General features: G+C 38.4%; 1 protein-coding gene across 2 annotated transcripts; it reads right to left on the reverse strand.

Moving 5' to 3' along the window:
* Nucleotides 1–92: 92 nt before the first annotated feature.
* mark4a (MAP/microtubule affinity-regulating kinase 4a) lies at nt 93–23,896 on the reverse strand. Of its 2 annotated transcripts, XM_057356738.1 has the most exons (18): nt 23,200–23,896; nt 18,881–19,078; nt 16,474–16,527; nt 14,111–14,159; nt 13,806–13,871; nt 13,542–13,612; nt 13,379–13,435; nt 11,441–11,677; nt 11,035–11,154; nt 9,528–9,627; nt 9,325–9,434; nt 9,017–9,191; nt 8,709–8,920; nt 8,477–8,580; nt 7,046–7,327; nt 4,671–4,753; nt 4,227–4,271; nt 3,573–3,745 (listed from the first exon to the last, which is right to left on the reverse strand). In XM_057356738.1, the coding sequence occupies exons 1-18, from the start codon at nt 23,248–23,250 to the stop codon at nt 3,681–3,683; spliced, it is 2,079 nt and encodes a 692-aa protein (XP_057212721.1). In that variant the 5' UTR covers nt 23,251–23,896; the 3' UTR covers nt 3,573–3,680. The 2 variants fall into 2 exon arrangements, with proteins under 2 accessions (XP_057212712.1, XP_057212721.1); XM_057356729.1 differs by lacking the exon at nt 4,671–4,753 and having other exon boundaries at nt 93–3,745.
* Nucleotides 23,897–26,047: the final 2,151 nt, after the last annotated feature.

Here is a 26,047-nt window from a genome sequence, read left to right on the forward strand (position 1 = left end):
TCCATCTCTATTCAGATCACTTCCCATATAGCCACATGTAGCCTACATCCCAAACCATTAAACTCATGTAATAACTGAACACAAGCAGAGGCCAACATCAGTGAAGTTTATTTCTCTCAAGATCTTTTGTTTCCATTTTAATATTTGTCCAGAAGTTCAAATACCTCTGGCGAAAAAATCACTTTCTGCAAACAACAGTATTGAATCTCTCTCTCATGTACACGGTTTGTCCACCTGATTTCTTTCTGTCATATTGCATTTTAGCTAAATGCATCATGAGAAATCCAACATCATAGCAGACAATTCACATGACAGATAGCACAACACTGAACTGGAGAGATTTTACCATTCAGACAGAACACGCTCAACACACCGATTCAAAACTCTTTCACTATCCATAATATTCCCTTTAACATATAAAGCTCATTCATACCAACACGCTTTCACTCCAGGTCAAGTATGGCTGCCAAAGCAAAGGTCTGCCTTAATTCTCACACACAAACGAGAGAGAGAAGGGGAGGGACAGAACAGGGTTATAATATTCACACATACATGCACACACGTACACATACTAGCAAACACGCTTGCTCGCTCTCTCTCTCTCTCTCCCTCCCTCCCTCCCTCCCCGTAATTCTTCTGCACCTTGCGTTATTTCATGTGTATCTTTTCTCCATCTTCCATCCTTTCTCTGAATCATGCAGGATTGCAGGTTAGTGTTTCACTTCAGTACACATAGAAACGTCTGAAGAGCTAGCAGAGAGTCTCTGCTCTAGCTATGAGTTAACCTGGAGTTCTAAGATACTGTTTATACTATACTCACAATATGATCATCAGTATCATAATCTTTATATACAGTCAGAGTCTGACTGATATAAACCACTTTTTTTTCTCCCAAGATAATTACTCTAGAAAATAAATTAAGTACCTGTGCAAATATACACAAATCCAAGTGTTCACATTTAAGACATTGGCGCCTTCCGGTGGCCAAATATGGGTACTACCCACAAAGCTGTAGGATGCAGCTGATTCAAGTCAACATGAGTGCACAGAGGGTCTTAACGGACATCTAACAGATACAGATCTCAGCAGTCCAGTCTAAACCAGACCGAGTCAGATTGGTCCAGGACTTATTACACTGCTCAGTTCGAAACAGAAGTCTCTCCGTGACAGGAGTCCAGAGCGGACAGAACAATGACACAAGGGGTTCCATTGATTCAACAACTGGACGAGGAGGAACCGGGGTCTTTCCAAATGTGCAGCACAAAGGCAGAGAATAAGTGAATGAGACAACATAAAAAGTGGATCTGTAAGAGAATTCAATGGCATTTGAGTTGCTAAGTGGCATAAGTCAAAAGTTTAAAGTCAAGTAACTTTCAAGTGTGAAATTGTAGATCGGCCTTTGATGTACTGGATGCAAACGACAACCACAAAATCAACAACCAACTCTGCAACACAAACTAGCATATCGGGCCAAATCGAAACCCTTTTATGAGCATGGAGGAAATAGAAATGAATCCTTCTGTATTTATGTAAAATGTCATAATACCTCAACCAAAGCGTCTCTAACACACCACAACCTGAATGTATTCAACCTGAAATCTGTATGACATTGCTGTCCACACCCTGATTGAAAATCTGCGTCTCACATACCCCCTTATATTAAATATCTCTGGCAGCACCAACAGGGCCTAAGCACGGCATAATATAAAAACAACTTTCAACATATAACATCATATAACGTATAACATTTATTGCTATTGCACCATTACCATCACTAATAATCACATTTTTGATCCACTCAATAGTAAAATCTTTTACTAATGCAAAGCACTAATAACTAGTTTTGCTCAAAAACAAAGGCAGAGGCTTTTTTAAGTTTATAAGGGATTGGTCCATAGCAGCATATACCTTCTGTTCAATCACTACAAATCTATAAGAGAAACAGATTCACAGATGGCTACGATGGCCAGTCCACGGATATTTTTTTAGACCAGAAAAACTGCTTATAGACTTATGGGCACCTGTAGGGTGTTACACAGCATTGTTAGGACTTGGCATGGCTACTGAAATGCTTCTACGTGGATGCCAAACTAAAGAAACACTGTCTTGCCACATACAATACAGCTCTTTTACAAGCCCTGTTGGTGCATTTGCCCCTACAAAACCTATTCAGCAGTAAGAGCACTAAACCTTTCCCTGCACTCCTGCATGAAAGTCTCCTGCATTGTAGATATCTGGTGCATTTGTAATATTTCATGTACTTTGAAAATATATTTGCTTCTATTATTTCTGTAGGTGTTATGTATACACACAATAGAAATTCTAATTTAGATTTGGTAATTAAATCATGTTTGGGAAAGTTCTATTCAGATATCCACAATGCTTGTGTCTTCACGAACAGTGATTCCTTAGAGCCGAATCGATCTGACTTTACACAATCACACATGCTGTAACCTCAACTCTGATCGGGCAACTCTAATATGGTACAGGATCATGGAATATTCGTAATCCAAAAAGTGTCAAAACAAAAATTAAAATCCAACAAGTAAAGAGCTATCAACCAATCACAAAGCCAGTGTAAGAAGGGTCAGAGTCAAGTCAGTTGGCATCAATGTCTCTTCTATATCTGGATAATAAATCATTTGAAGGTGATAAGTAAACTGGCACTATACTTCAGAAAACACGTTTCCTAGGGAAGAAAATTTTGCGATCTCATGAACAAAGTGTAGCGTGTTCCACTACGAGTCTGTGATGGATTGGCTTATAGCCTCATCAGATTTGTGGACACCAGCGAGTCTGATTTTGATTTGGGTGGGCACCGTGAGCTATGATGACGTTATGATGTGTTTGCCAACTTCATATTTGTGCATATAGTTCATTGGCAGCTACAGTTCTACGTTTTCAATGATTCAGTAAGTTTATGAACTGTGTATTAACAAATGTACGACACGTTAATCACAAAAACATAAAAAACGATGACCCGTTTAAAATGACGAGACTTGTTGAAAACATACAAAAGTGTTTAAAAAAAGAATGACATCAATTATTGAAGTAAGAATTTCATGACTACAATGAGAATAAAAATACTAAACTGGATTCAATCCAGATCCAGTGAATGAGGCTGCTCGGAGTGTGTGTGTGTGTTCAGAAGCGCTCGTGTTTCATGTTGCGCATGAAACGGGGTGTGCTTGTTTTTGTTTTTTAGACGTCAGTGTCCCGTGTCTTTAAAGTGACTGCGTTTGCTCATGTAAATGTGTGTGTGTTTAAAGTTTCGGTGTATGCAGTATGTTGACTGGACGAGGGAGCAAATGTTGTTTTAAGTCTATAACACATAGGTGGTCAGGTCAAAGTCACTTCGGTAGTGAGGGGTCGTATCCGAGACAAATTTCCTCCCCCATCCCCTCAGAGTTCCACCTCTTTAGAGATCTGCGATGCGATGTGCCTGAAGGCGAGGGGGGCCCCCCACAAGCGTGTGTAGCGTACTCCGTTAGCCTCTGCGGGACCCATACTCAGTTGGCACACCTCAGCTTGGAAGGCGACCTTCGACCCTGCTGCCCCATGACTGCAGCACAGCAGAAACGGGCCAGCGTGCCGGACCTGGCAGCCACACCCCCTTGCTGCCTCACGCAAGGCCAGTATCACTTCTGCGGGGGCCCGGGGGGGACGGGAGAGATGACTCTTTACATCCCACCCCCCTCCCCCGCCCCAGGGCTCGGACGCTTTCTGATCCCCAGATAAATTGCCACTGGTAGACAAAAACAAAGTATGAGAGGCATCAATACTCGGAGAGAGGATCGAATGTGTTATTTGGGGAGGGGGTGTGGGCGCAAATATTTGAGCTGCAAACCCTTTAGAAGGAAATCACATGCATGTCTGTGTAGAGTTCACCCAAAAATGAAACTTCTGTCATCATTTACTCTCCCTCTTGTCATTTCAAACCTGCATGACTTTCTTTCTTTTGAAAAACAAAAAAGAAGATATTTTGAAGAATGCCGATAACTGTACAATGGTGGTACCCATTGACTTGCATTGATTTTGTAGCCATACAATGAATACAAGTCATACGGGTTTAAAATGACAATAGGGTGAGTAAATGATGACAAAATTTTCATTTTGGGGTTTTCAAGTTGAAATTAAAATAAAATAAAATGCATCAAAAGATTCGTCCTGTCTGTATTTAACTCTTAAGGGTTTTTTAGGTGACGATTATGTATATCAAGTCTCACCTTGTGACCGAAGATCTGCAGACTCCCTCAGATTCATTTGCGACCCTGCAAAGAAAGACACATTTTTGAGGGGATCTGCTTTACCCAAACAAGGTCAGATCCATGCAACAGAAACTTACTTCACCATAAACGACAAGCATACATGCATACAGTACATCCTCAATCCTGTGTGAAGATGATCCAACAATCTAATCAGCAAGTCAACATAACTGGTTTCAAAACCTGTTTTCTGTGTATTTCCTATGTCACTGGATGCAGTGAAGGGTCCATGCAAACCAATAAGAGACAAAGCCTCCATGCACCACTATCCAGACTTTCCTCACTCTTACATCCAGGATCTCAAAGGGGACTGACACGCATACGGGCATGCCAGGTGCCAAGACAGACAGACGTGCAGCGAGACGGGCAACAGACAGGCATACAGCAGCAGGTAGGGGAACTTACTAACTGTTTTGGATCCCTGTGGAAGAGTGCAACCCGACACTGATTTATTAGAGCCCTGGCGTTTAGAGGGGTCAAGGTTGACCCTAGAAGAGAGAGACACAAGAGGAAGAGCAAGGAAGAGAGAGAGAGAGAGAGAGCGAGAGAGAGAGAGAGAGAGGAGGAAGAAAATCAAATAGGGTCAGTGAATGAGTGGCAGTCCAAGAAATAGTGAGAAAGAGAAAAGACAGAGAAATAAGAACAAAGAGGAAGAGAGTATAAATCTGTAAGCATGGGCAGCTTGAAACAGAGGTGGAATAAACAACAGAGAGATTTTCGAAGCGTGACGAGTATAAAACAAACTTTTAAGAAAAACATTTCCAGCTGCTTCCTACTACTATTACTGTATATTGTCCACAGGTAAAAGTCATCCAGATTTTTTTATTTAGAGGTCATGACCAGTAAGCCTGGCATCCAAGGTCCAAAATTACCACTCATTTAGGACCAATTGTGGATAAAATTGATGTTATGACTGTGACATCAACAGTTGGCCAGCATCTTTCTAAGAAACTGTGACATAATTCATGGCTGAAGTCAAATAGTAAGAATGATGATCTGACTTCAACTGAAATAAACTGAATTAAAATCAAGGAGAAACAAAATATCATATTCTATCAAAATAAATTCATCTAGGCTACCTGAAGTTTTTTCCTCAATGTGATTTTCCATCACACATGTAAAATAATCCTCACGAAAATGAATTCCTTCCTTACTCCTCACATTATTTTATAGTATTAATATTTAGATTTATAATATAAAATAGCATAAGAGAGATTTATCTGCATTGTTAGTTTTTGCTGTCACACATGAGACACATTTACGGTTTTATTTATCAACTACCACAAAAAAATCTTAAATCATTTTCTTCAGAAGCAAAATGACCCAATATACTGTATTAGGTCGTGTCCAAGACAGGCAAAAATATATGTTTTACATTTGTAAATGTATAGCTTATTTTTCTTACCCCATTGGCAGATATTTTTGCTTGTTTTATGCTAATAATTTCTTTCAGAAAATGAGTTAATATCCTCGATCTCTTTGCTTCTCAAACAAATATGTCTTGATTTAAGATTTTTTTAATATCTGTAGTCAATCCAAGTAAGAAATGTATTTTTTGCACACTGTAAAAATGACACGGATATTTACTTAAAAACTTATGGTAACAATGTAACACAAAATATTTTTAAGTACTTTAAAGCTTATTTTTAACGCAATATTCCATGAATAAATCAAGTAAAATTACCTAAATTATTTAAGCACATGTCACATGATAAAGAAATACTAATTTGAGCACTGGAGTTAAAGGCGGGGTAACCGATTTCCGAATTAAGCTTTAGACAACTGAGTCGGCCGAGTACCAAAACAACCTTGTAGCCAATCAGCAGTAAGGTGCACAGTGCACAGGTCGGACATCGCTGATTAAAGCGAAAGATGGGGGTAGGGGTGTGTTTGTTTTGGTGATTTGAACATCAACAACGGCTAAGAGAAATCGGACACCACGCCTTTAACTTCTTGATCATTTTTAACTTCAGTTTACCATGTATTATTCCGAATTCCGAGATTGTTTCTATAATTGTAACTAAAATTTTGGTTAAAAAAACAAGAACACAACTGAATTTAGTAAAGTTTACTGAATTCATTTCATGAAATCTACTACGACACTGATCATTTTTTACAGTGCAGTCATTAAGACCTCATTTTTGTTTGTCCAGGTACAGTTTCAAGGGAGACTGAATCATGATGCTGCAAGTGACTCAATAACCTGAGCTGGCTGTCTCGAATGTACAACTTCATTCCAATGTCAACAGGACAAAATACATATTATATACTTATTACATATTATATAAATAAACCTAAACAACATTTTGTTTCCCCGTAAGTTATAAATTCCCTTGTCATTGGAACGATAGAACTCAAGATTTAGCCATTTAAGTGAAGTGAAAGTGACCTATTAGTCAGATATGGTGACCCATACCCAAAATGTGACCTCAGCATTTAACCCATCCAGAGAGTAGTGAACACACGCACAGCAAGCCGTGAACACACGGAACACCCGGAGCAGTGGGCAGCTATCACTGCAGCGCCCGGGGAGCAAGTAGGGGTAAGGTGCCTTGCTCAAGGGCACCTTAGTCGTTACCCGCCGGCCCTGGGAATTGAACCGGCAATCTTCTGGTGACTCTCTAACCATTTGGCCACGACTGCCCTGGATTGCAGTGACACATTACATCACTTCCTCTCATGTGACGTGTAAATCTTTGTTTAATTACACTGCTGGACTTATTCGGTATTTTCGTATTTCTTTCTATAATGGGTGTGTGTGTTTACAGTTCCCTCCTTACCGGCGTGTGAGTTTGGAGGTGAGCTTGGTGAACAGGTTAGAAGTGGCACGGCTGCGGGTGTTGGGCGGCAAGGCTCCAGCGTCATGGCTGAGGGTGGGCGATGTGGGTGGAGGTCCATAGGTGGGCGGCACGCGGTCACGGAGCTGACCCCCATGGAAGGTGCTCCGGATGGTGGATCCACGTGTCAGTCGACAGCGCTCGCCTGAGGAAGAGGAGGAAGCGCCTGCTCCGACAATACTGAGGGTGGAGGGAGAGGTGGGGGGGAGGCGATGAGACAGAGAGCTGAGGGGAGACAGAAACAGAGTGAATAAGAGGCAGACAGTGACCTGGGGCCCGTTTCAATAAGGAGGTTCAGCCAACACAGAGTTAAAATGTGAACTCTGAGTTGATTTACACTGAGATGCAAAACTTTGAGTTTTTGGTTTCAGAACAGCTGATTTGAGTTAGTTCTATCAACTCCGGGTAGATTTACCTTGAGTTAAGCGCGTGCACCACAACTACGACAAGCCATGATCAATGGAGCTCTGATATTACGATTCAGCATGGAAACGGCACCAAAAAAAAAGCAACATGGTGGCAGAAAGCGCTTGAGAGCGAAGCACACTTTCCGTACTGCATACAGTGGATTTACTAATGTGCTGAAAATGACCTAAGTTTAAATTCATAAATAGATAAATGTACCAACAAATAAATGAATCAGTAAATGAATGAATAAATGAATGAAACAACAGAAAATAAAATCAGAAATAATAATAATCTTTATTTATGCACTTTATTAAGTCATTTCTCATCCTCCATAGAAGGATCATTTGTGAGAAAGAGCAAGAGAAAGATTATGCTCTGATGTAATACACAGCCACGATGGCTGATGTTATTGATCTAAGGATGGATAATGTGTTTTGCTATATCTAATTCACTGTAAAGAAATCAGTTTTAATAAAAATGCACAGGGAAATGACAAAATTCCACTCGGGTGCTAAATTTCTCTGTATTATTGCAGCCTGGATCCTCTATAAAAGCACATATGACATTTAAGTCACTGAGATGGTCTCTGTGTGATCAAAATGTGTGCCATGAATGACTGTATTAATGAATGAATGAATGAGGTACACCACTTGCGCTTTTAAAAGGGGGAGGAGATGGAAAGAAACTCTGGGTTTACCAAAAAAAACCTGCTCCCGACCAGGTTAGGTTCACAGGGTAAGTTACTATGGTTACTGACACTGTGTTTAAGTACCTCTCTTTTAGAAACGGGCTTGAGTTACCTAGCTTTCTCGGGTTTGACATACCTCACATTCTGAAACAGAAAACCCAGAGTTTACCTCATTTCAGGGTTAATATACTCAGAGTTTTCACTAAACCTCCTTTCTGAAACGGGCCCCTGGGGTGTACAAATTTTATTGTGCGCCTATATTTGAGTGTTTTTGTCACCTGTTGTCTTTGCCGTTCTGCAGCAGAGAGTGGCGGTCAGTGCTGGAACGATCTGTACATACGTAAGTGTTCCTGCGGGTCATAGTACTTCCTGGGATATTATTCTGCAACAAACAACATTTCTTTAAATCAACATTACAAAATATCATATTAATACACATTTTTTGATGTTTTCCCTCTTTCCAAAGTCTTATCCAAACCCTCCCAGCCTCCCTCATTCCCTCTCTCTTACGGTGGTGGCTGTCATCTCTTTGCGCCGGTCAGGTATCTCCGCCTTGTTGGGGTTGTTAGCGGTGCTGACCATCGGGCTGGATGGAGGGAGGGTCCGACTGCCCATTACGCTGCAGCTGGCCTTCCGCGGTGGCATGCGGCTCTCGCGTAGCTCACGATCTCCGCCGCTGGTCGGGCTGCGCTTAGGGTGCATCACAGGCATGCTGGGACCACCTGTACATGTAAAGATTATTACAGTAAAGAAATAGTATCACTAGAGTACTTCATACATTTCTGTTTAAAGTTCAAGCTTCAATGAGTGTCTCATACAGAAGTCACTGTGCCGTCTCTGGCGATGGTAGGTAGAGGCACTGCGCTGAGTCTTGCTGTGTGAGGATGAGGAAGATGATGAAGAAGAGGAGTGTTTGTTGGTTCCGTTGGTAATTGGGCTCGGACGCGCCCGTGGCAACGTCATACTGCCACTAACTCGGGACTCAGGGGCATCCTGTAACCATAGCAACAATGTCACATTCTCAAGTTGTAACAAGCAAGAATTTAGGGTGATGGATAGATGGATGATCTTGTTTGATTTTCATCCATTCCTGGAAATAAATACAACGTAGAGGTATGTGTGTTACCTCTGTCTTTAGGCCCAACAACAGATATGTAGCCGTGACTTCATTATATTTCTGATTGAGTAAAGAATCTTTAATCTCTTCTGTGGTAAAACCCATGCCGACCATAATCTCTATAGAAAGAGAGAAGAAAGAAATATTTTCAGAAACTTTTTTCCTTTTACAGAAATCCTTATAAGCAAACTGTGACTAAAACAGATCCTCACCAATGCGGTTGGCGTCACTGTAGTCCTCCACTGGCTCAATGTGGGGCTTTAGGTCCTCACCCTCATACCCTGTATTCATCCACTTGTCCTTCATCACTTGCTGTGGGAAGAATACAGGATACTAAATACGCAGAAACATCACAGCTTGTCATTTGACGTCAGAGATTCCATAGACATACAGTATTTTCATTAGGGCTGTCACGATTCTGAAATTTGATTGACGATTAATTGTCTAATAAATCATTGCGATTATGGCGATTAATTATTTGTTTTAGGGCTTTGGCGATTATGACGATTAATTGTCTGTTTTTGAGCTTTGACATTTAATTCTCATTCATTTTTGATTCAGCTATTGAAATGACCATATTGTTCTGAATACAAGACTATGTTTTTTTCTTGGAAATACATCGGAAAAAATTGGGTCATCATATATTTACGGTTTAGGCTTTTACTTGTCAATAATACAACCACCAAATACTTGTAAATGAAGTAAATTTATCAGGTGTGAATTGAAGCCACCATTAAAATACTATCAGTCATAGAAAAGCTTCTAGTCTGTTTTTTTCTCACTTGCAAGACTACAATAAAATTTGACTTGTGTGTTAATGAAATTTTGGTAGACTGATTTTCACACTGAGATTTGCTTAAATAATATAATTGTACTGCAGGTAATTTGTATATGTTTTATTTATTTTTTTAGGTGATTGTGTTGTGGTGGTACATTTTACAAGTATTACCATGCTTTATTAACAATATATACACTAAAATATGCAATATGCAGATGCACTACAGCTCCCCCTAGTGTCTTCTATAGAGATGTGCGATAATTGCGATGATCCGAAATCATCGCGATGAGGTAAAACAATCGCGATGAGACGATTATTTAATAATCGTGACAGCCCTAATTTTCATATTTTCCTTTGAGGCATAATTCAACCAAAAAATAAACTTCTGTCATCATTATTTACCCTCTTGTCATGTCAAACCTATGACTTTCTTGAGCACAACACAAAAAAAGATATTTTGAAGTTTGTTTGTAAACAAACAACATTGCCCCCATTGATTTTATGAACACAAAACCACTTCTTGACATTTCTCATATTCAGGTTTTGAACGACAGCTGGGTGACTAAATGATGACAAATTTTTTTGGTTGAATTATCTCAGTTCAAATAGTTAATATTTAAATTTATGCATTCGGCAGACGCTTTTATCCCAAGCGACTTACATCGCATTGTATTATACATTTGTTTCTGACTATGTGCAATCCATGGCCTTGGCATTACTAGCGCCATGCGCTAACCACTGAGCCACAGGAAAGCTCAGAAACTATCTCATTTTTCTATTTAACACTGCTAGTCATCTCTTTCACGCGGCCTTGTATGATCACAGATGAACTCAAAGAGAATTTTCTTCAGTAATTTCTCTGATAAGATTATCGCTGATTGAAATATGGCACAGAATGGATTTGTACAGTATAATGCGTCTGTGTGTGTCTCGATCTGTACCTCTAGAGTGCAACGTTTGGAGGGATTTAGCACAAGAAATCTGCGCAGGATCCCCTCACAGTCTGTGGACATGTAGAAGGGCACACGATACTTTCCCCTCAACACGCGCTCACGCAGCTCCTGCAAAAATGGTAGAATAGAAAGTGTTAAAAAATTGATAAATTGGTTAAAGAATTGCTCAAAGCAAATGTGAATGGGTCAAAAGGAATTAAAGACAAAGGAATTTGTTACAAATGTTAGAACCCAAATAGCAAACCATGTTAATGTGAATGACATGCATAGAATTGTTGGTGTCATTACTATTTCTATTTCACAACAAATCAGTACAACAATATGATGCTGTAACGATTCTGCCACGCTGGATTTGTAAATAGGTTAGAATTGATGAAGACTGGACTAACTGTACCTTGAGGTTCTGTCCATCAAAAGGAAGAGAACCGCTGACCAGTGTGTAGAGGATGACCCCCAGACTCCAGATGTCCACCTCTGGCCCATCATACTTCTTGCCTTGAAAGAGCTCTGGAGCTGCGTAAGGCGGGGAACCGCAGAACGTGTCCAACTTATTCCCCAGTGTAAACTCATTACTAAAGCCAAAGTCTGCAATCTTTATATTAGAATCTGCATCCAGCAGCAAATTTTCAGCCTATAAAAACAAAGACATGAATGAATAAAGGAGAGCGAACAAACAATTAAGATGGCAACTGTGTGAAGGACAAAACCAGAGAAACAAACATAACAGATGCTGAAACACATTACAACAACGTGCCAACAATTCTGTAGTCAATACCTATTTTTATTAATACAGCAAAAAGCTAAAAAAGAAATCTCACATATGTATGTCTCTCTAAGTGGCTCTATATTTTGCTTGGTGAATGACAGGGACAGGTACATTGAACTAAATCTAAATCCACTATTTTAATACAATCTGTTAACTTTTTATGTCCCTACTCACTTATATTTAAAACACATATGCAGCTATCTGCATTAATACCTCACCAACATTTGTAACAAGGTTACAGATGTAACAAGGAATTAAAGGGGTGGTGCAAGAGTGTGTCATGCATTCTGACTTCTTTACAATGTTAAACGTGCTGGCTTCTCATGCTTAACATGGTCAATTTGTCAAAAAATGAGTTGGGCGTATTGCGTAGTATTTCTGTGCTCGATTACACTCCCCCAGCGATCGTACAGGTTTCAGAAAGTTTTTTTTGAACATATAAAACTGTTTCGTAACAATTTTTCTTAGTCCCTTATTGGACAGTCCTCCCGGAAAAGCACGCGGCAGCAAGGAGAGCAGGAGAAGGAGCATGCGCAGATGTCACTTTCACTTGTGTGCAGGAGAGAGAGAGAGCATACGTTCTCGAAGTTCAGGTGTTTGTTTGTTCACTGCACTTGGGTGATGAATGTTATATAAATGGTGGATATAACACTTAATATCGTTTTAAACTGATATATGGAGCCGTCCCAGCGCTAAAAGATGCCGGACATGAAACGCATGCTTTCGGAAAAAATCGTACAGCTGTATCTATCTTTTATAAATGTGATCAAACTAAATACTCTTCGAAGATACGAAGTATGCAATACTACTCTATAGGTACTCAAGATTAATATGAGATTGGCAGAAACCTCGTGTGTTAGGGCCGCTTTAAAACTCGGTCATAAAGACAGTATCTGTCCAACTTTAGTCTTTCATTTTTTTATAGAAGTAACAGTACTTTTGACATTGCTGCAAGAACCACAAATTGTCACGATTTGTGGACAGAACCCAGACGCGGACAGCAGTGAAGGGGTTAACAGAAATATTTATTAAAATGTAAAACAAAAACCCATGATGGGGAACAAATACGATAACAAAAAAGACTTCTCAAAAAGGCAAACAAAAACTTCCCTCTAGGTGGCAAAACAAACTCACAATAAGGGGCAAGGCGGGGCAAGGCAGGGACAAGATATTCTAAACAGGGACTAACACGAACAGGGTACGAAGAATGAACCCACAAGGGCTACAAATAGGGAACACTAACGAGGGAAGTTAACAAGGGGCAGGTGAGGAGAATCAAACACTAACGGGAAGATTACACGGGGCAGGTGAGGGGAATGAAACACTAATGGGACAATGGGGAAACAAGGGGGCGGGGCCAAAGCAAGAGACAAGACACGTGGCGCAATGTCATAACAAACCGCCACGTGTCTCCACACAAGACATAACACACACAAGACATGGTTCTGTCATGACCCTGTCCACAAAACTAGAAATTTCAAGACAAGGAGGACAGGACCATGACACAAATACTCCTTTAAACCCGTACATACTCTCCTCAGTCATCATAAAGATTTCAGTTTATACCTTCAGATCTCTGTGAACTATATTCTTCTGGTGACAGTAATGAACAGCTGACACAATCTGAAACAAATAATAAACGAATGAAACTGTAAAACTGCAGCATTAATGTGATATAACAGCGAAACTTCTTGATCACTGGTCCTGCGCTGTGGTGTAAACATATCACCTGTCTGAATTTGGCTCTAGCCTCAATCTCCTTCATTCTCCCATGAGACACCAGGTAATCAAACACCTCACCTGGAAAAGCACAGGTGAAAAGTATCTAAGAGATCACAGTTGCACCCGGAAGTATTAGGTTAAGGTATCATTTTGCCTAACCATTGAGCATCCCAGCAGTTTTCAGAAGCAAGGATAAGGAACCTTACAGTAAACGCACAGATTATTACATAAAGGTGTCTTCTGCGGAAAAAGTACAAACTGCACGATTTACCTCCACTTGCATATTCCATCACAAGATAAAGCGTCTTCTCAGTTTCAATAACCTCGAAGAGTTGCACTGTAACACATAAGAATCAGAATCAGAAGAGCTTTATTGCCAAGTGTGCTTGCACACACAAGGAATTTTCTTTGGTGTTGGAAGCTTCTAGTACAGACATTCAACACAATGACAATACAATATAATACGATTTACAGTCTAAAAGATAAGTGTAGTTTTGAAATGGTTTTGGAAAGTTGACACCTATCTACAGTAAATTCATATAAAAAAAACCTTTGTTGCACTTCATTGCACCTTACCTATGTTGGGGTGGTGGAGGGTCTTCATAATCCGCACCTCTCTGAACAGCTGCAAGAGAAACACACCAGTGCGAGAAAAGTAATAAAAAAATTCAGTGGTTTTTAGCTTCTGAACATATGAAAACTGAACCTTACTCAATATAAACATATATCCAGATATAGAAACAGACATTTTTTATACTTGTTTCTTCAATATTTAGTTTCTCTTTCTCAACCCAGAAGGAGTAACCAATATACAATTCCTGTTGCTATGGAAACCCCAGTATGGAGTCCTGCACCTGTTCCAGAGGGATAATCTGCATCTGTCCCATAATACATCCAACAGGCACGTGTTCCAAGGTAATGGATTTGAAAAGGTCACAACCTACATTTCTCTGATTGACATTCTCAGATGACACATACACGTGTACATGCACATCCACATGAATGCACACATAAACACAACACACACATACACATCAAGAGGCACAGATTTCCATCAATCTAACTTCTGATTGACCAGCCATGACATGCAGTCTAATCTGATTTCTAAACAAACATCTGTGTTTCAATTTCATCCTTGGCTACATGCCCCACTATACATGGATGCATTTCTGCCTCTTCACTTCTCATGTCTTAAAGTGTCAATGTTATGTTAATTTTACTATAACAGGAAAAGATGAGGTTTACTGAATCTAACTGAAAGATTGCCTTGTTCTCTAATGGCGCTTAAAACATACCAAAGCCAATGAAAACACAATGAAGCTTTTAAAAAAAATACATTTGAGTGTCCTTTTAAAAGTTTGATGTTCAAGTTAGCTTTTAGACATCAGAGAAATGTTGAGGGCAAATTAGGAAGGACCAAACTAGTAGAATTTACAGAGATTCTGGGTAATACAGCCATCAAGTCTTCCTGTGTCTCGTGTTTCATCACACAAACCTGTTGCATCAGAAAATGGCTAAATGAACAGTAATTGTTGTATTATAAATGTATTATTCTTGTTAACTGCATACTGAGCTTTACACATGACATGCAAAAAAAATTACTATATCGTGGCGATGAGTAAGAATTTATTCCCAATATTTATTAATATGTGAGTACGTTTTTATTAATTCCTTAATTCCTTAATACGAGGGAACGTATTATAAACCGTGGTAATGATATAATTAAAAAGAAATTGCATGTCATGTGCAGGGCTCGGTAACAGTACATAGAATGTGTATAAAAGAAATTGTCCAAACAACATTCACAATTGTATTTAACCTGTAAAAGCATTACTATGTTGTCAGCTATAACTTCATGGTTGTATTTAGCAGTAAAAGAACTATCATCAAATACCTTAAACTGCAGGGCACAGGATAAAACTTTTTTGCAACTTTGTGAAACACAAAGGGGTTATTTTCTATGTACTGTAAAACATACATATATTTTTATACAAAACAACTACATATTTAGAAAAACATCTTTAAACATCTGACCAAGAAAGAGGGGTTAGGACAAACACTTGTTTTGTTTAGCAAATGGTCCACTGAACTGTGATTCTACCATTACTACAACAACACGGTTCCATATGACTGATCAAAAAGCCAAACGTGACTTATGCTCAATAAGGGTGGTTTCAGTTTGTGTAAAGTCAATTGTGTGTGTGTTACAAGACTGAGATTGAATCACAGTAGGGAACTCTGGACCTGTGGAGAACTGCAGCTGTCGACCTGTCTTCTCCAACATATACTGTACACTAACCACACAAACAAATGATGCATTTTGGAAACAAGGCTACCCTACGACCAGATTTAAAGAGATAACAGTGTAAGTGAAGAGAATCAGGAATACAATTGATTAAATAATTTAATAAATAAAGTTTAGTGCTTGAAAATGTACTCATGTAAACATACAAATAAATAAATATCTACTGTATACTGTAGAAATACATAGTAGATATTTAGGGAAATACAATTATAAACGATTAACCGATTAACAGTCCCACGTGAGGCATAGAGAATATAAAAAAATCACTGATTTCACAACTCTGTTCAAATCCAGAAGTGTAAAGTATATCAATAATGATAATCTAATGCATCATCACATAGAACTGAATTAAACAGCATTAGAGTGGTGAGAAGAACGAAGGCAAGCAATAATCTATTGCAAGACAGATGAGTCACTGGTGAACAGCAGAGCGCAGACTCAACACAGACGTTAAATAATCGCACTGAAAAAACACTGCAATACTTTAAAATAACTCTAGTGCTAAAGAAGCCCCATAAAACAACATAATGAGCTGTTTAATATGTGGTGCTTCTTTTTCACATGGATATTTTTACATTGATTGTTTATATGTAAAATCTTTACAAATTTATATGTATGTACATGAAAGTCTTACCTTTTGTAGGCTGGTTGGGTTCAACTGAGTTTTGTCAATAATCTTTATTGCAACCTAAATATACAATACACAGTTAGTCATTTGACAACATCAGGAATCCAAAACATATGTAATGTCCATACATCAGATACAGACCCTACATTTATTTATTAGCATATTCTTTTATTTAAAAAAAACTAAAGGGACTGGAAACCACTTTAAACTCTTCTTCATGACAATTTACTAATACATGTCTGTGCATGAATATTTATTATTAAGTTATTCATTAGATTATTTTACTTTTCTTTTACTTCATTCAGAAGTTTTTTTGTCTGATTTCACCAATCATTCACCAAACAACGAAAGTAATACAGAATTAATGATAATGATGATTTTTGTGGTCACTATCCATGCAGCTTATGTCTCTGATATTCTGTATTCAGCAACAAATGGTAAGATGGTATGGTAATATCAAAAGAGTATGAAGAAAATACCTTTAACACTTTACATTAAGGTTCCCTTTATAAAGCATTTGTAAATGTGTTCATTAATGACTAATAAGTCATTAACAAATGCATTATAAAGCAGTTATAACTGCGTAAATAAAAAGGGATTCTAACGAAATACCTGCCAAATAGTGAGCCATTTTTAACTCGCATGTTATAAATGCTTAATAAATGTGAATACTTCACAGGCATCCACTTTTCTTTAAAGTGCACTTTCATGGGCTGTCAATACTTCTAAATGTATGATTCACATCAGAGATGTAGCCTTGTGAGCAAGCATTCTGATTCTACAATAAATAATAAATAAATGTTTTCTGGTTTTGATTAACTATCGGAAGTAATTGAATCATTAATGAAACATCGTAAACAAACAAGTTTACAACAACCTTTCTGCATTTAGTATTAAAAAGTGATCAAAAGTTTGATGAATTTATCTTGGTAAGCAAGAAAAAAAACTGCTTTGGATAAGCATCATGATCTGAAGGCATTCTGGAGGGCACCGTAAGACATTCGGAATCGGATCAGGTAAGCAACATGGTTTGAAAAGTGACACATAAGATATGAAATATACAATAATAAGAAAAACCAACATAACACCCTACAGTCTCCCGTCTGACAGCCTATTTTGCAAACAACATCAAGATAATAATGAATCTGCTTTCGAGTCAAATAAATAATGAATAAATACACTTATTAAGCATTTATAACATGTGAGTTAAAAATGGTTTACTATTTGGCAGGTATTTCGTTAAAATCCCCCTTTCTATTTATGCAGTTATAACTGCTTTATAATGCATTTGTAAATGACTTCATTATCATTAATGAACACATTTATAAATGCTTTATGAAGGGAACCTTAAAGTGTTACCAAAATACCTTTATGTTAATATTTATCATAATTTGGATGTAACTCCTGTATTCGTACACAAAGTACCAAAATTTAGGGGAAGCACTCCCACATCTAAATGCAACTGTCATTCTATGTTAAACTAGGGTGGTTAACTGGTTACCCAGCTAGGTCAAATTGATAAGGTCTGTTTTTACAGTTTTCAAAGAGATTTTGGCCACTTTTCAACTTGTCAGGCTAGGACACTACAGCAGCTGGCTGACCAGCTCAACATCTTGTTGGTTTAAGTTGTTTTCTCATTAGGGTCTGGAATGTACAGTACATAAACGACTCTTGACTCCCACAATCTACTCATCAGCACTGCACTTTATCCCCCACTAGCATGCACAACCAATAAGAACTCTAACACAATTTATATACCGTCTTACTGTAATACCACATACCAATCACTGTACACTACGCACATTGTGCGTACATTTGCTGCTGTGTAGTTATATGTAAATTTTGTGTCATTCGTTATACTATGGTTAAACACTTGTACAGAAATGTTTATTGTGTAAATGTGTACAGGAAAATGTATATTGTAAAGTATTGTATTTTTTTGTTACTTATAATCTACAATTCTGTCTCATATCTGTCATACTGCCATGTTGGATGGAACTGCACCCAAGTTTTTCACCTACTGTTGCACTGGTTGAGTGACAATAAAGGGATTAGATTTGATTTGACTGACTATTCATAAATTCACTTTTAATTGTGCAAGAGATTGTAGGTATATTTTCTTATATTTTCTCTAATTTGTAATATTCCAGGCATGTATTACATTTTATTATTGTTCAAGATTATTAAAGCTTTCTCCTTCCTACTAGGAGGTTTAAAATTTCACTATATCTGGTTTGGTATATAAAAAGAAGCCGTGGGTGTGGAAATGTTCACACTTGAGTGGGACCACTTTAAAAATGTACACAAAGAAGTACATTGCATAAGTGATCTCATGAAAATAAATCCAAATAAATGTACCAGAATATAAGAGTTGTGATTATACCTATTTTTAAAAAACACCTCTCTCTCTCACCTCTTTGCCTGTGAGGATGTGGCGGGCTAATTTGACTTTAGCAAAGTTTCCCTTGCCGATGGTTTTAAGGAGCCGATAGTTTCCAATATGCGGCAGCTCGTCTGAGCAAGAGGCCATGGAGTTACGACACCTTGCACCCAGTGAACGACTTGACACATTCGTCCCCTTTTCAGAGCGACTCGCCACCAGGGACGCATGCTGGACAGAGGGAAAAAAGCATTAATATGATTAGTGTAACATTTGTAATTGTATTGGGTTGAACAGGGTAGTACAGTTTGGTGGTGAAGCAAAGAAAAAAAGGATATGAAAAGAATCTGGCAGGCCGTCTAACGGTGGCTTTAGCCAGCCCAGGAGACTGACAAGTAATTAACTCAGATTTTGGAAGTTTCACATTGAAATGGAAAGAATTTTAGTTTTACAATAGGACACTTCTGGGAGATTGTAGTGAAACTGGAAAATGACTGACCGCAGCAGATTTCTGAATTAAAACTTTAAACACTGATTAAGCCTCTTAACACACACACACACACACAATCAGTCTGCATGTAAATGTATGCAAATAAATCAACATCAGTAACTAGAAACTAGTTATTAGTATTTCATTTTTACTTCTGTTTGGCCACTACAACACTTTCACTGTAATGTCTTGCTCGCTTTATTGTGGCAAAAAATACATTTATTTCAAAAGACAACAATGTAAGGTGTATACAGTACATTGCAGAGCCGTTTAAAAACAGAGCTGCGACACTCGCATAGACGTTCGTTGGAAGAATGGAATGCGGAAGTAACTCATGTCATGGAGGGCTCTATAGTTCCAAATATTGCATTGAAGCCCATTCATTTCACTGTTTCCCAAACACATTCGCAGGTAAGTCTCTGTGAAACTGGTGTTTAATTATAAGGATGTTTTTATTCCTAAATAAAAATGGCTTTTCTGTGTGTCTGTATGTGTGGTTGAATGATTTTCTATAAAGACTGCTCATTAAATGTTATCTACCCTCTCCCTGTATAAATTAGATAATAACATCTCTTACTGACTGAAATTGTTTGTCTTGTTAAATTTTCAGCGTTCTTTGTGGTGCATTTACTTGCAATCATGGATTATTTATCGATACATTACTTGTACATTTATATGTGAATGTCTTAAAGGGGTCAAATGACACGGCTAAAACGAATATTATGGTTTGTTTTAGATGTAATGCAACGTGTATACACGATTTAAGGTTTAAAAATGCTGTATTTTCCACATACCGTGCATGTTTGTATCTCCTTTTTGCCCCGCCTCTCTGAAACGCAGATTTTTTACAAAGCTCATTGCTCTGAAAAGCGAGGTGTGCTATGATTGGCCAGTTAACCAGTGTGTAGTGATTGGTCGAATACTGCAAGCGTGTGACGGAAATGTAATGGCTCTTACCATATTTAGAACATCAGGTTCCAAAGCAATTGTACAGATACGCCCACCTTACTTGCGTATACATTTGGGCGGTCTTAGTCAAATCATACCACAAACTGACGTTGGGGGTGTGGTTACACGAGGCGTTTCAGGCAGGTCTGGGTGAGCATTCGCTTTTAGATAGAATGCATCTTTTGTTCCGATGCTTTAATTTTTGCAATTTTACATTCTATTGTCTCTATTGTGTATTGTCTCTTACATATTTATTTTTTACGTTTTGTTACCTGTGCCTTGTCACTTTTTTAACCTGTATGTGCACCGGAAGCTTCTGTCACTAAGACAAATTCCTTGTGTGTCCAAGCACACTTGAAAATAAAGCTCTTTCTGATTCTGATTCTAATACATGCATGGGCAACTTATGACACACCAAAGACACAGAAAAACACGTATTTACGCCATATGACCCCTTTAACATAATTTAACATTGGTGTGTACTGAACTGATGATCACAGAAGCATAAGAAACAGATGAATGCATGCATACTGTTAATGTATTGCACATTATGCATTCTTCCTAGTCAAATTAAACACACAAAACTGGTTAATACTGTCTCTCTAACACTCATCAGACAAAATGTTATTATACCTTTAATCAACATAGTAATCAGTTCATATATTGTGTTGGTATTTAGTGACATTTTTGTAAATACAGCTGCATCCACTGTCTCTCCCGCTTAAACCCATTCAAACAGATTGACAGTTTGGAACTATTGAGAGCTCCATGAACCAAGTGACCACAGGGCGGTGAGATCAAGTGTGTCGCAACTCTGTTTTTCAGCGGCTCTCCTACATAGGAAATAATTAATTTAAGGAACCGATTTTACACACAACATAAATAACAAGTGTTAGCAGTGCACAGAATTAAAAAGCTCTTGGATAAGCTCTTTACAAAGTTATTACATTAAACAGTCTGTTTCTTAAATAAATAAAAATATAAAGGAAGAAAAGAAACAAAGTCAAATATGATGACTGACATGACTGCACATTTGAATAATACACACTGGTGTAATGCGGGCAAACAGAGGTCGGTGTTTGTGTGTAATTCTGCCCTATAATACAGGATTAACTTACTTTGCCAGACCAGCCAATTTAAAATTTAGGCATAAGTCTGGTAGAGCTTACAAACAGATCCTACTGCCTCCTTTAGAGGCCAGAGTAAACACAAAAAGTAAAACATGCCCAGGACCCCGTCCGCAGCGCTGACCACAGGATTACAGCTCAGGGACTGAATAAATTACTTACTGTGCCCTCCCTACTCTTACTGTGCTCTATACCCCACACACGCTGTGCCCTACTCCAAATTCACAGTATACACCCTTTCTCACTTTCACTTACTATCTAAAAGTGCTGTAACTATAGGGTAATGCCACGTTGACACATGAAAATGGAGAAAAATTTTAGCAGCATACTGTATCTCAAGGAAATGTTTTTTTCAAGGAATCATAGCCTTGAGCAAGAATGGGTGGGTGTAAAATAAATCTGTCCAGTTGTTCACATCTGCAGAACATTAAGACCTTACTGGTTTATCCTACACATAGATCTGGCTTTCTTTAAATGGCCCTATTCTTTTGTATCTGTATGGTAGGCTATACTGTGGTCAATTCGTTTTTTAATTAGATAAAAATGAATTGAACGATATCCATCGGTCACAAAAACAAAGCATTAATAGGGATAGTGCACTCAAAAATGAAAATTATTTGATCATTTACTCACCCTCATGTCATTCCAATAATGTATGACTTTCTTTCTTCTGCAGAACACAAAAGAAGATATTTTGAAGAAAGTTGGTGCTCCAGCAACATTTGAGCTTTATTGACTTCCATCGTATGGACTCAAAACACCTGAGACATTTCTCAACATATCTTCTTTTGTGTTCCTCAGACAGAAAGTCATACACAGGTTTTGAATAACATGATGGTTAATAAAATTTTGAGTGCTACAGGGTTACAAACAATAACCGGCAGATAATTGTTCTCCGAAGAAACAGCTGAGCTCTAAATTCCACACTGAAATGTCAACAACCATAATCCTTGGAGTGAAAATGTTACATGCAAATACTCATTTGGCAAAAATAACATTTGGCAAGTAACACTGTCTATAAGTAAATCATAAACATACAGAAAGAAAGGTATTTTTTACATCAAAAAATTCATCTTTACTGATGTGCATGTTGACATTAAATTGACACTTGCTTAAAGTTCAAATAAAACCACATGCAGTTTCCAGAAATAAGTTATCTGACACTTTCATAAACCAGGCACCGAAATGCTAGGCCACTACGCCAACCAGTACGTCCGTTTATAGGCATGTAAGGAAATGGAGATAGCAGACCGCAGCAAACGCTTAAATAGCATTCTCACACTCCATCCTAAAAGAAGAATGTCTCGAGAATGCCATGCTGCAAAATACATATTTTCATTATAAATATGTAGTGGTTTTCTTAATTTTCACCAGCAAATTTTGCAAATGAAGCACAACTGCCCGTGTGAGAGAAGTGCGCTATGATTCCGTGCACGGAGCTGCGCTGTGAGCGTGTGGCGCTAGTGTGCAGACGATGCGCTGATGTCTACACTATGCGGATGGCCTGCGCTGTGCTGCCTGCGCGTTTCGCAGCGGCGCGTTTGCTGTTTTGCACATTCAAGGATGCGGCCCATTTTGCCAAAGAACCTGCTACGCGTACACAAGCCACTGTATCCTGCCTCTCCATCCTCCCATGAACAATATCTATCATTGAAGGCCTGAATTCAACCAAGGCTGCAAAATAAACCATGCATCTAATAATGAAATAGCCCAACAAGTAATGCTTATTTATGTGGAATATTTAAGAACGGCTGTTAAAATAATTGATCGTAAATGAAGGCACTTACATGATCTGTGCTCCGGTCGTTCGCAGACGGTAAAGCAGACCGAGAGGACATTTTCCCTGAGATTGCAAACGATTAGCGACGAATAGCGTGAATAAATATTTACAAATTTAAGCTCCCCCGGTAAAGGCAGCCCACATCGGCCGTGCTGCTGCAGCTGGGGCCGCGCTTCTCTCACACCGCCTGCACGGTAGCCGGTTGAGCCGTAAAGCCTGCGTCTGTCATGGCAGCGGCAACAGCAGTCCCGCAAATCTCACAGATGTCCTCGAGACAGCTGCATTATTTTGATGTGATGCAAGCCGTAACGTTCAAAAGCGTCTATGTTCGATGGAAACGCGAGCTCGGCGGTTTATACGTGCAAAAACAGAGCAATGCTTGGCCGGAGCCCAACGATTTTGTAGCGACTCGCTACCCCCCGCCTCATCTCCGCTAGCAAAACAAATACGGCTCCGACTACACCGTCCTCTTTTCTCATAATAATACCGATTATCTGTCCGCTTCTCTGTACCGTACGCCCTCACGCGCGCGCTGTCTCTGTTCGCATCCGTTTGTCATGGAAAAACGAAGGCTTTGGCCGGTGGCGAGGCCGAAAATCGCTCACATCCTAAGCGGCCGTTATATTCCAGCGGCGGTTATGTGAGATGCGCCACTGCTGCCTCCTCTAGCGCTCACTGACTGACTGACACACGCGCTCGAGCATACACGCGCAGCGCGTGCACTGCCACTGATGGAGAATTTACCGGAGACTGACAGAGAACTTCTGTACATTCTTCGTTATAGCGTGGAAGTGCATAAAAATGAACTGTTTAATGTTTGTATAAGCTTACCTCAAAATAATCGTACCTCTATTGAGTCAAAACGTTTATTTGGTGTCGTCCTGCCAGCGCTTTATTTATTGATGCTAGAAAGAGAATATTGTTGGTAGATCATAATGAAACGAAATTGTGTAATAAAATGCATATGAAAGTTAACAAATAAAGGTAAAAAAAATGTTTGCCTAGTCCAGAAGGATTCATTGAAAGTTGTCAAAAACAGCAGTGAGTCTTTTATGGCGCCATTTAAAATATTGTTGTATAAATGACCTCTTATAAAATGTATCATGGTAAAGAAAAATCATTGCTGACCAGTTTCCCTTACTGGTGTGTTTTAACAGCTTTTGGTCAGATGATGGTGCCAGTTTACAATTCAAGTCCAATTGTTCCTTTTTCTGTTACTAAGCAGGCTACCTCAAATGAAAAAAAAAACTATACAAATGTTTCAAATATTTGATAAAAAGTCAGTTACTATTTCAGAACTGTTCTAACTAAAATTAGTTTTCTATAGAACAGAATAAAACCTGTACACCCTGACTCATTGAAATTGAGTAAGGTCAATCAAGATAAAAGTTTGCAATTTTGTAGAGCTCTTGTCATTTTGGAAACTTACCCCTGCCATAGATTCAAGACTTTAAGGGACAGTTCTACCAAAAAAATATTTTATCATTTACTTACCCTCATGTCATTGCAAAGCGGTATAACTTATAAAAACATTTTTGGTTGAATGGTTTTATTAAGACCTTCAACATGCAAAGAGTCTTGCTGTTTAACAAAGCTTCTTTGTAGTGGTAAAAGGTTCTTTAGATTATAAAAAAGAATTACAATCTTACAGACATAAGAATCTTTGAATAAATGGTTCTTTGGGGAACCAAAAATGGTTCTTCTGACAGCACTGAAAAACTTTTTGTAGCACCTTTTGAGTGTTTATTTTGAAGAATGTTGGTATTGACTTTCATTGTATGAACAGGGTATGACAGGTTGTGAACAAATAATAGATGTTGGGTACATAAATGATGATAGAATTTTTTTTTTTGGTGATCTATGCCTTTCATTAAGTTATATACCCCAGCTTGACCACTGCAATCTATTAATTGAACTTCATCTTACATGATTCTCCACTGCGGCACCTATGAGCCTCTGAGGAAAGTCCTTTCAGATACAAAATTTCCCACACCACGTGCTGTTTAGGTACAGGATATCACAGCCTGTGATTCACAGGACTAGCCCCTGAAGAGCGTTATGCTTGATAGACCATATCATCAGTGATTCTCTCCATTTTACAGATCATTTAACCCAAAAGGTCATTAAATGTAAGAGGTGCAAGTCAAGAAAATCATTAAGGACCTTAACCACCCAAACTAACAAAAGTCTCGGTCATGTAATGAAAAACTCATTTTTAAGTATCTTATGGCCTTCTTGTGGTGTTTATGGCTTCCTTATGTTTTTTACACAACAATTATGCCTTGGACATTCAGTTGCACAGCTTTTGCACAATGTACACAAACAGTCACGTTTTTTTCCCAAGGGCACACTGTGTTAAATTAATTTATTAGAAGTACTACAGATAACTGTTGGAAAGTTGGAAAGTCTGGAAAAAATCTGGGTATACTTCAAATTAGAAATGTGTGCAATTAGTGTGACTATCAAATCACCACTAGATGGGGTTCTAAGATCATGTTAAAGGAACAATTCACCCAAAAATAAAAATTCTTTAATCATTTACAAATCGGTATATATTTCTTTGTTCTGATGAACACAGAAAAATATATTTGGAAGAATGCTTATAACCAAAAAGTTCTTGGACCCCATTGACTACCATCCTATAGGAAAAATTACTTTTTGATTTTTTTTGTTCTGTTGAACACAAAAGAAGATACTTTAAAAATGTAGGACAGCAAACAGTTTGCTTTTTTATTCTTCAAAAGAAAAAAGAAACAGTACTTGTTGTTTAACAGTAATGAACAGTAATGTCTGATTTTTTTATAACAAAGCAGAGGATCAAATTTCATCTTTTTAGGGTCTTTGTATGAAAAGTT

This window comes from Triplophysa rosa, linkage group LG2 (genome assembly GCF_024868665.1).
Source record: "Triplophysa rosa linkage group LG2, Trosa_1v2, whole genome shotgun sequence".
Taxonomy (NCBI): domain Eukaryota; kingdom Metazoa; phylum Chordata; class Actinopteri; order Cypriniformes; family Nemacheilidae; genus Triplophysa; species Triplophysa rosa.

Excerpts from the sequence above, each read along its gene's own strand:
- mark4a (XM_057356729.1), bottom strand. The coding sequence starts at position 23,250 with ATGTCCTCTCGGTCTGCTTTACCGTCTGCGAACGACCGGAGCACAGAT. Across the intron at positions 8,581-8,708 it reads AAGAGATGACAGCCACCACC|AATAATATCCCAGGAAGTAC; the intron begins GTAAGAGAGAGG and ends TGTTTGTTGCAG. Across the intron at positions 7,328-8,476 it reads CAGAACGGCAAAGACAACAG|CTCTCTGTCTCATCGCCTCC; the intron begins GTGACAAAAACA and ends GTCTCCCCTCAG.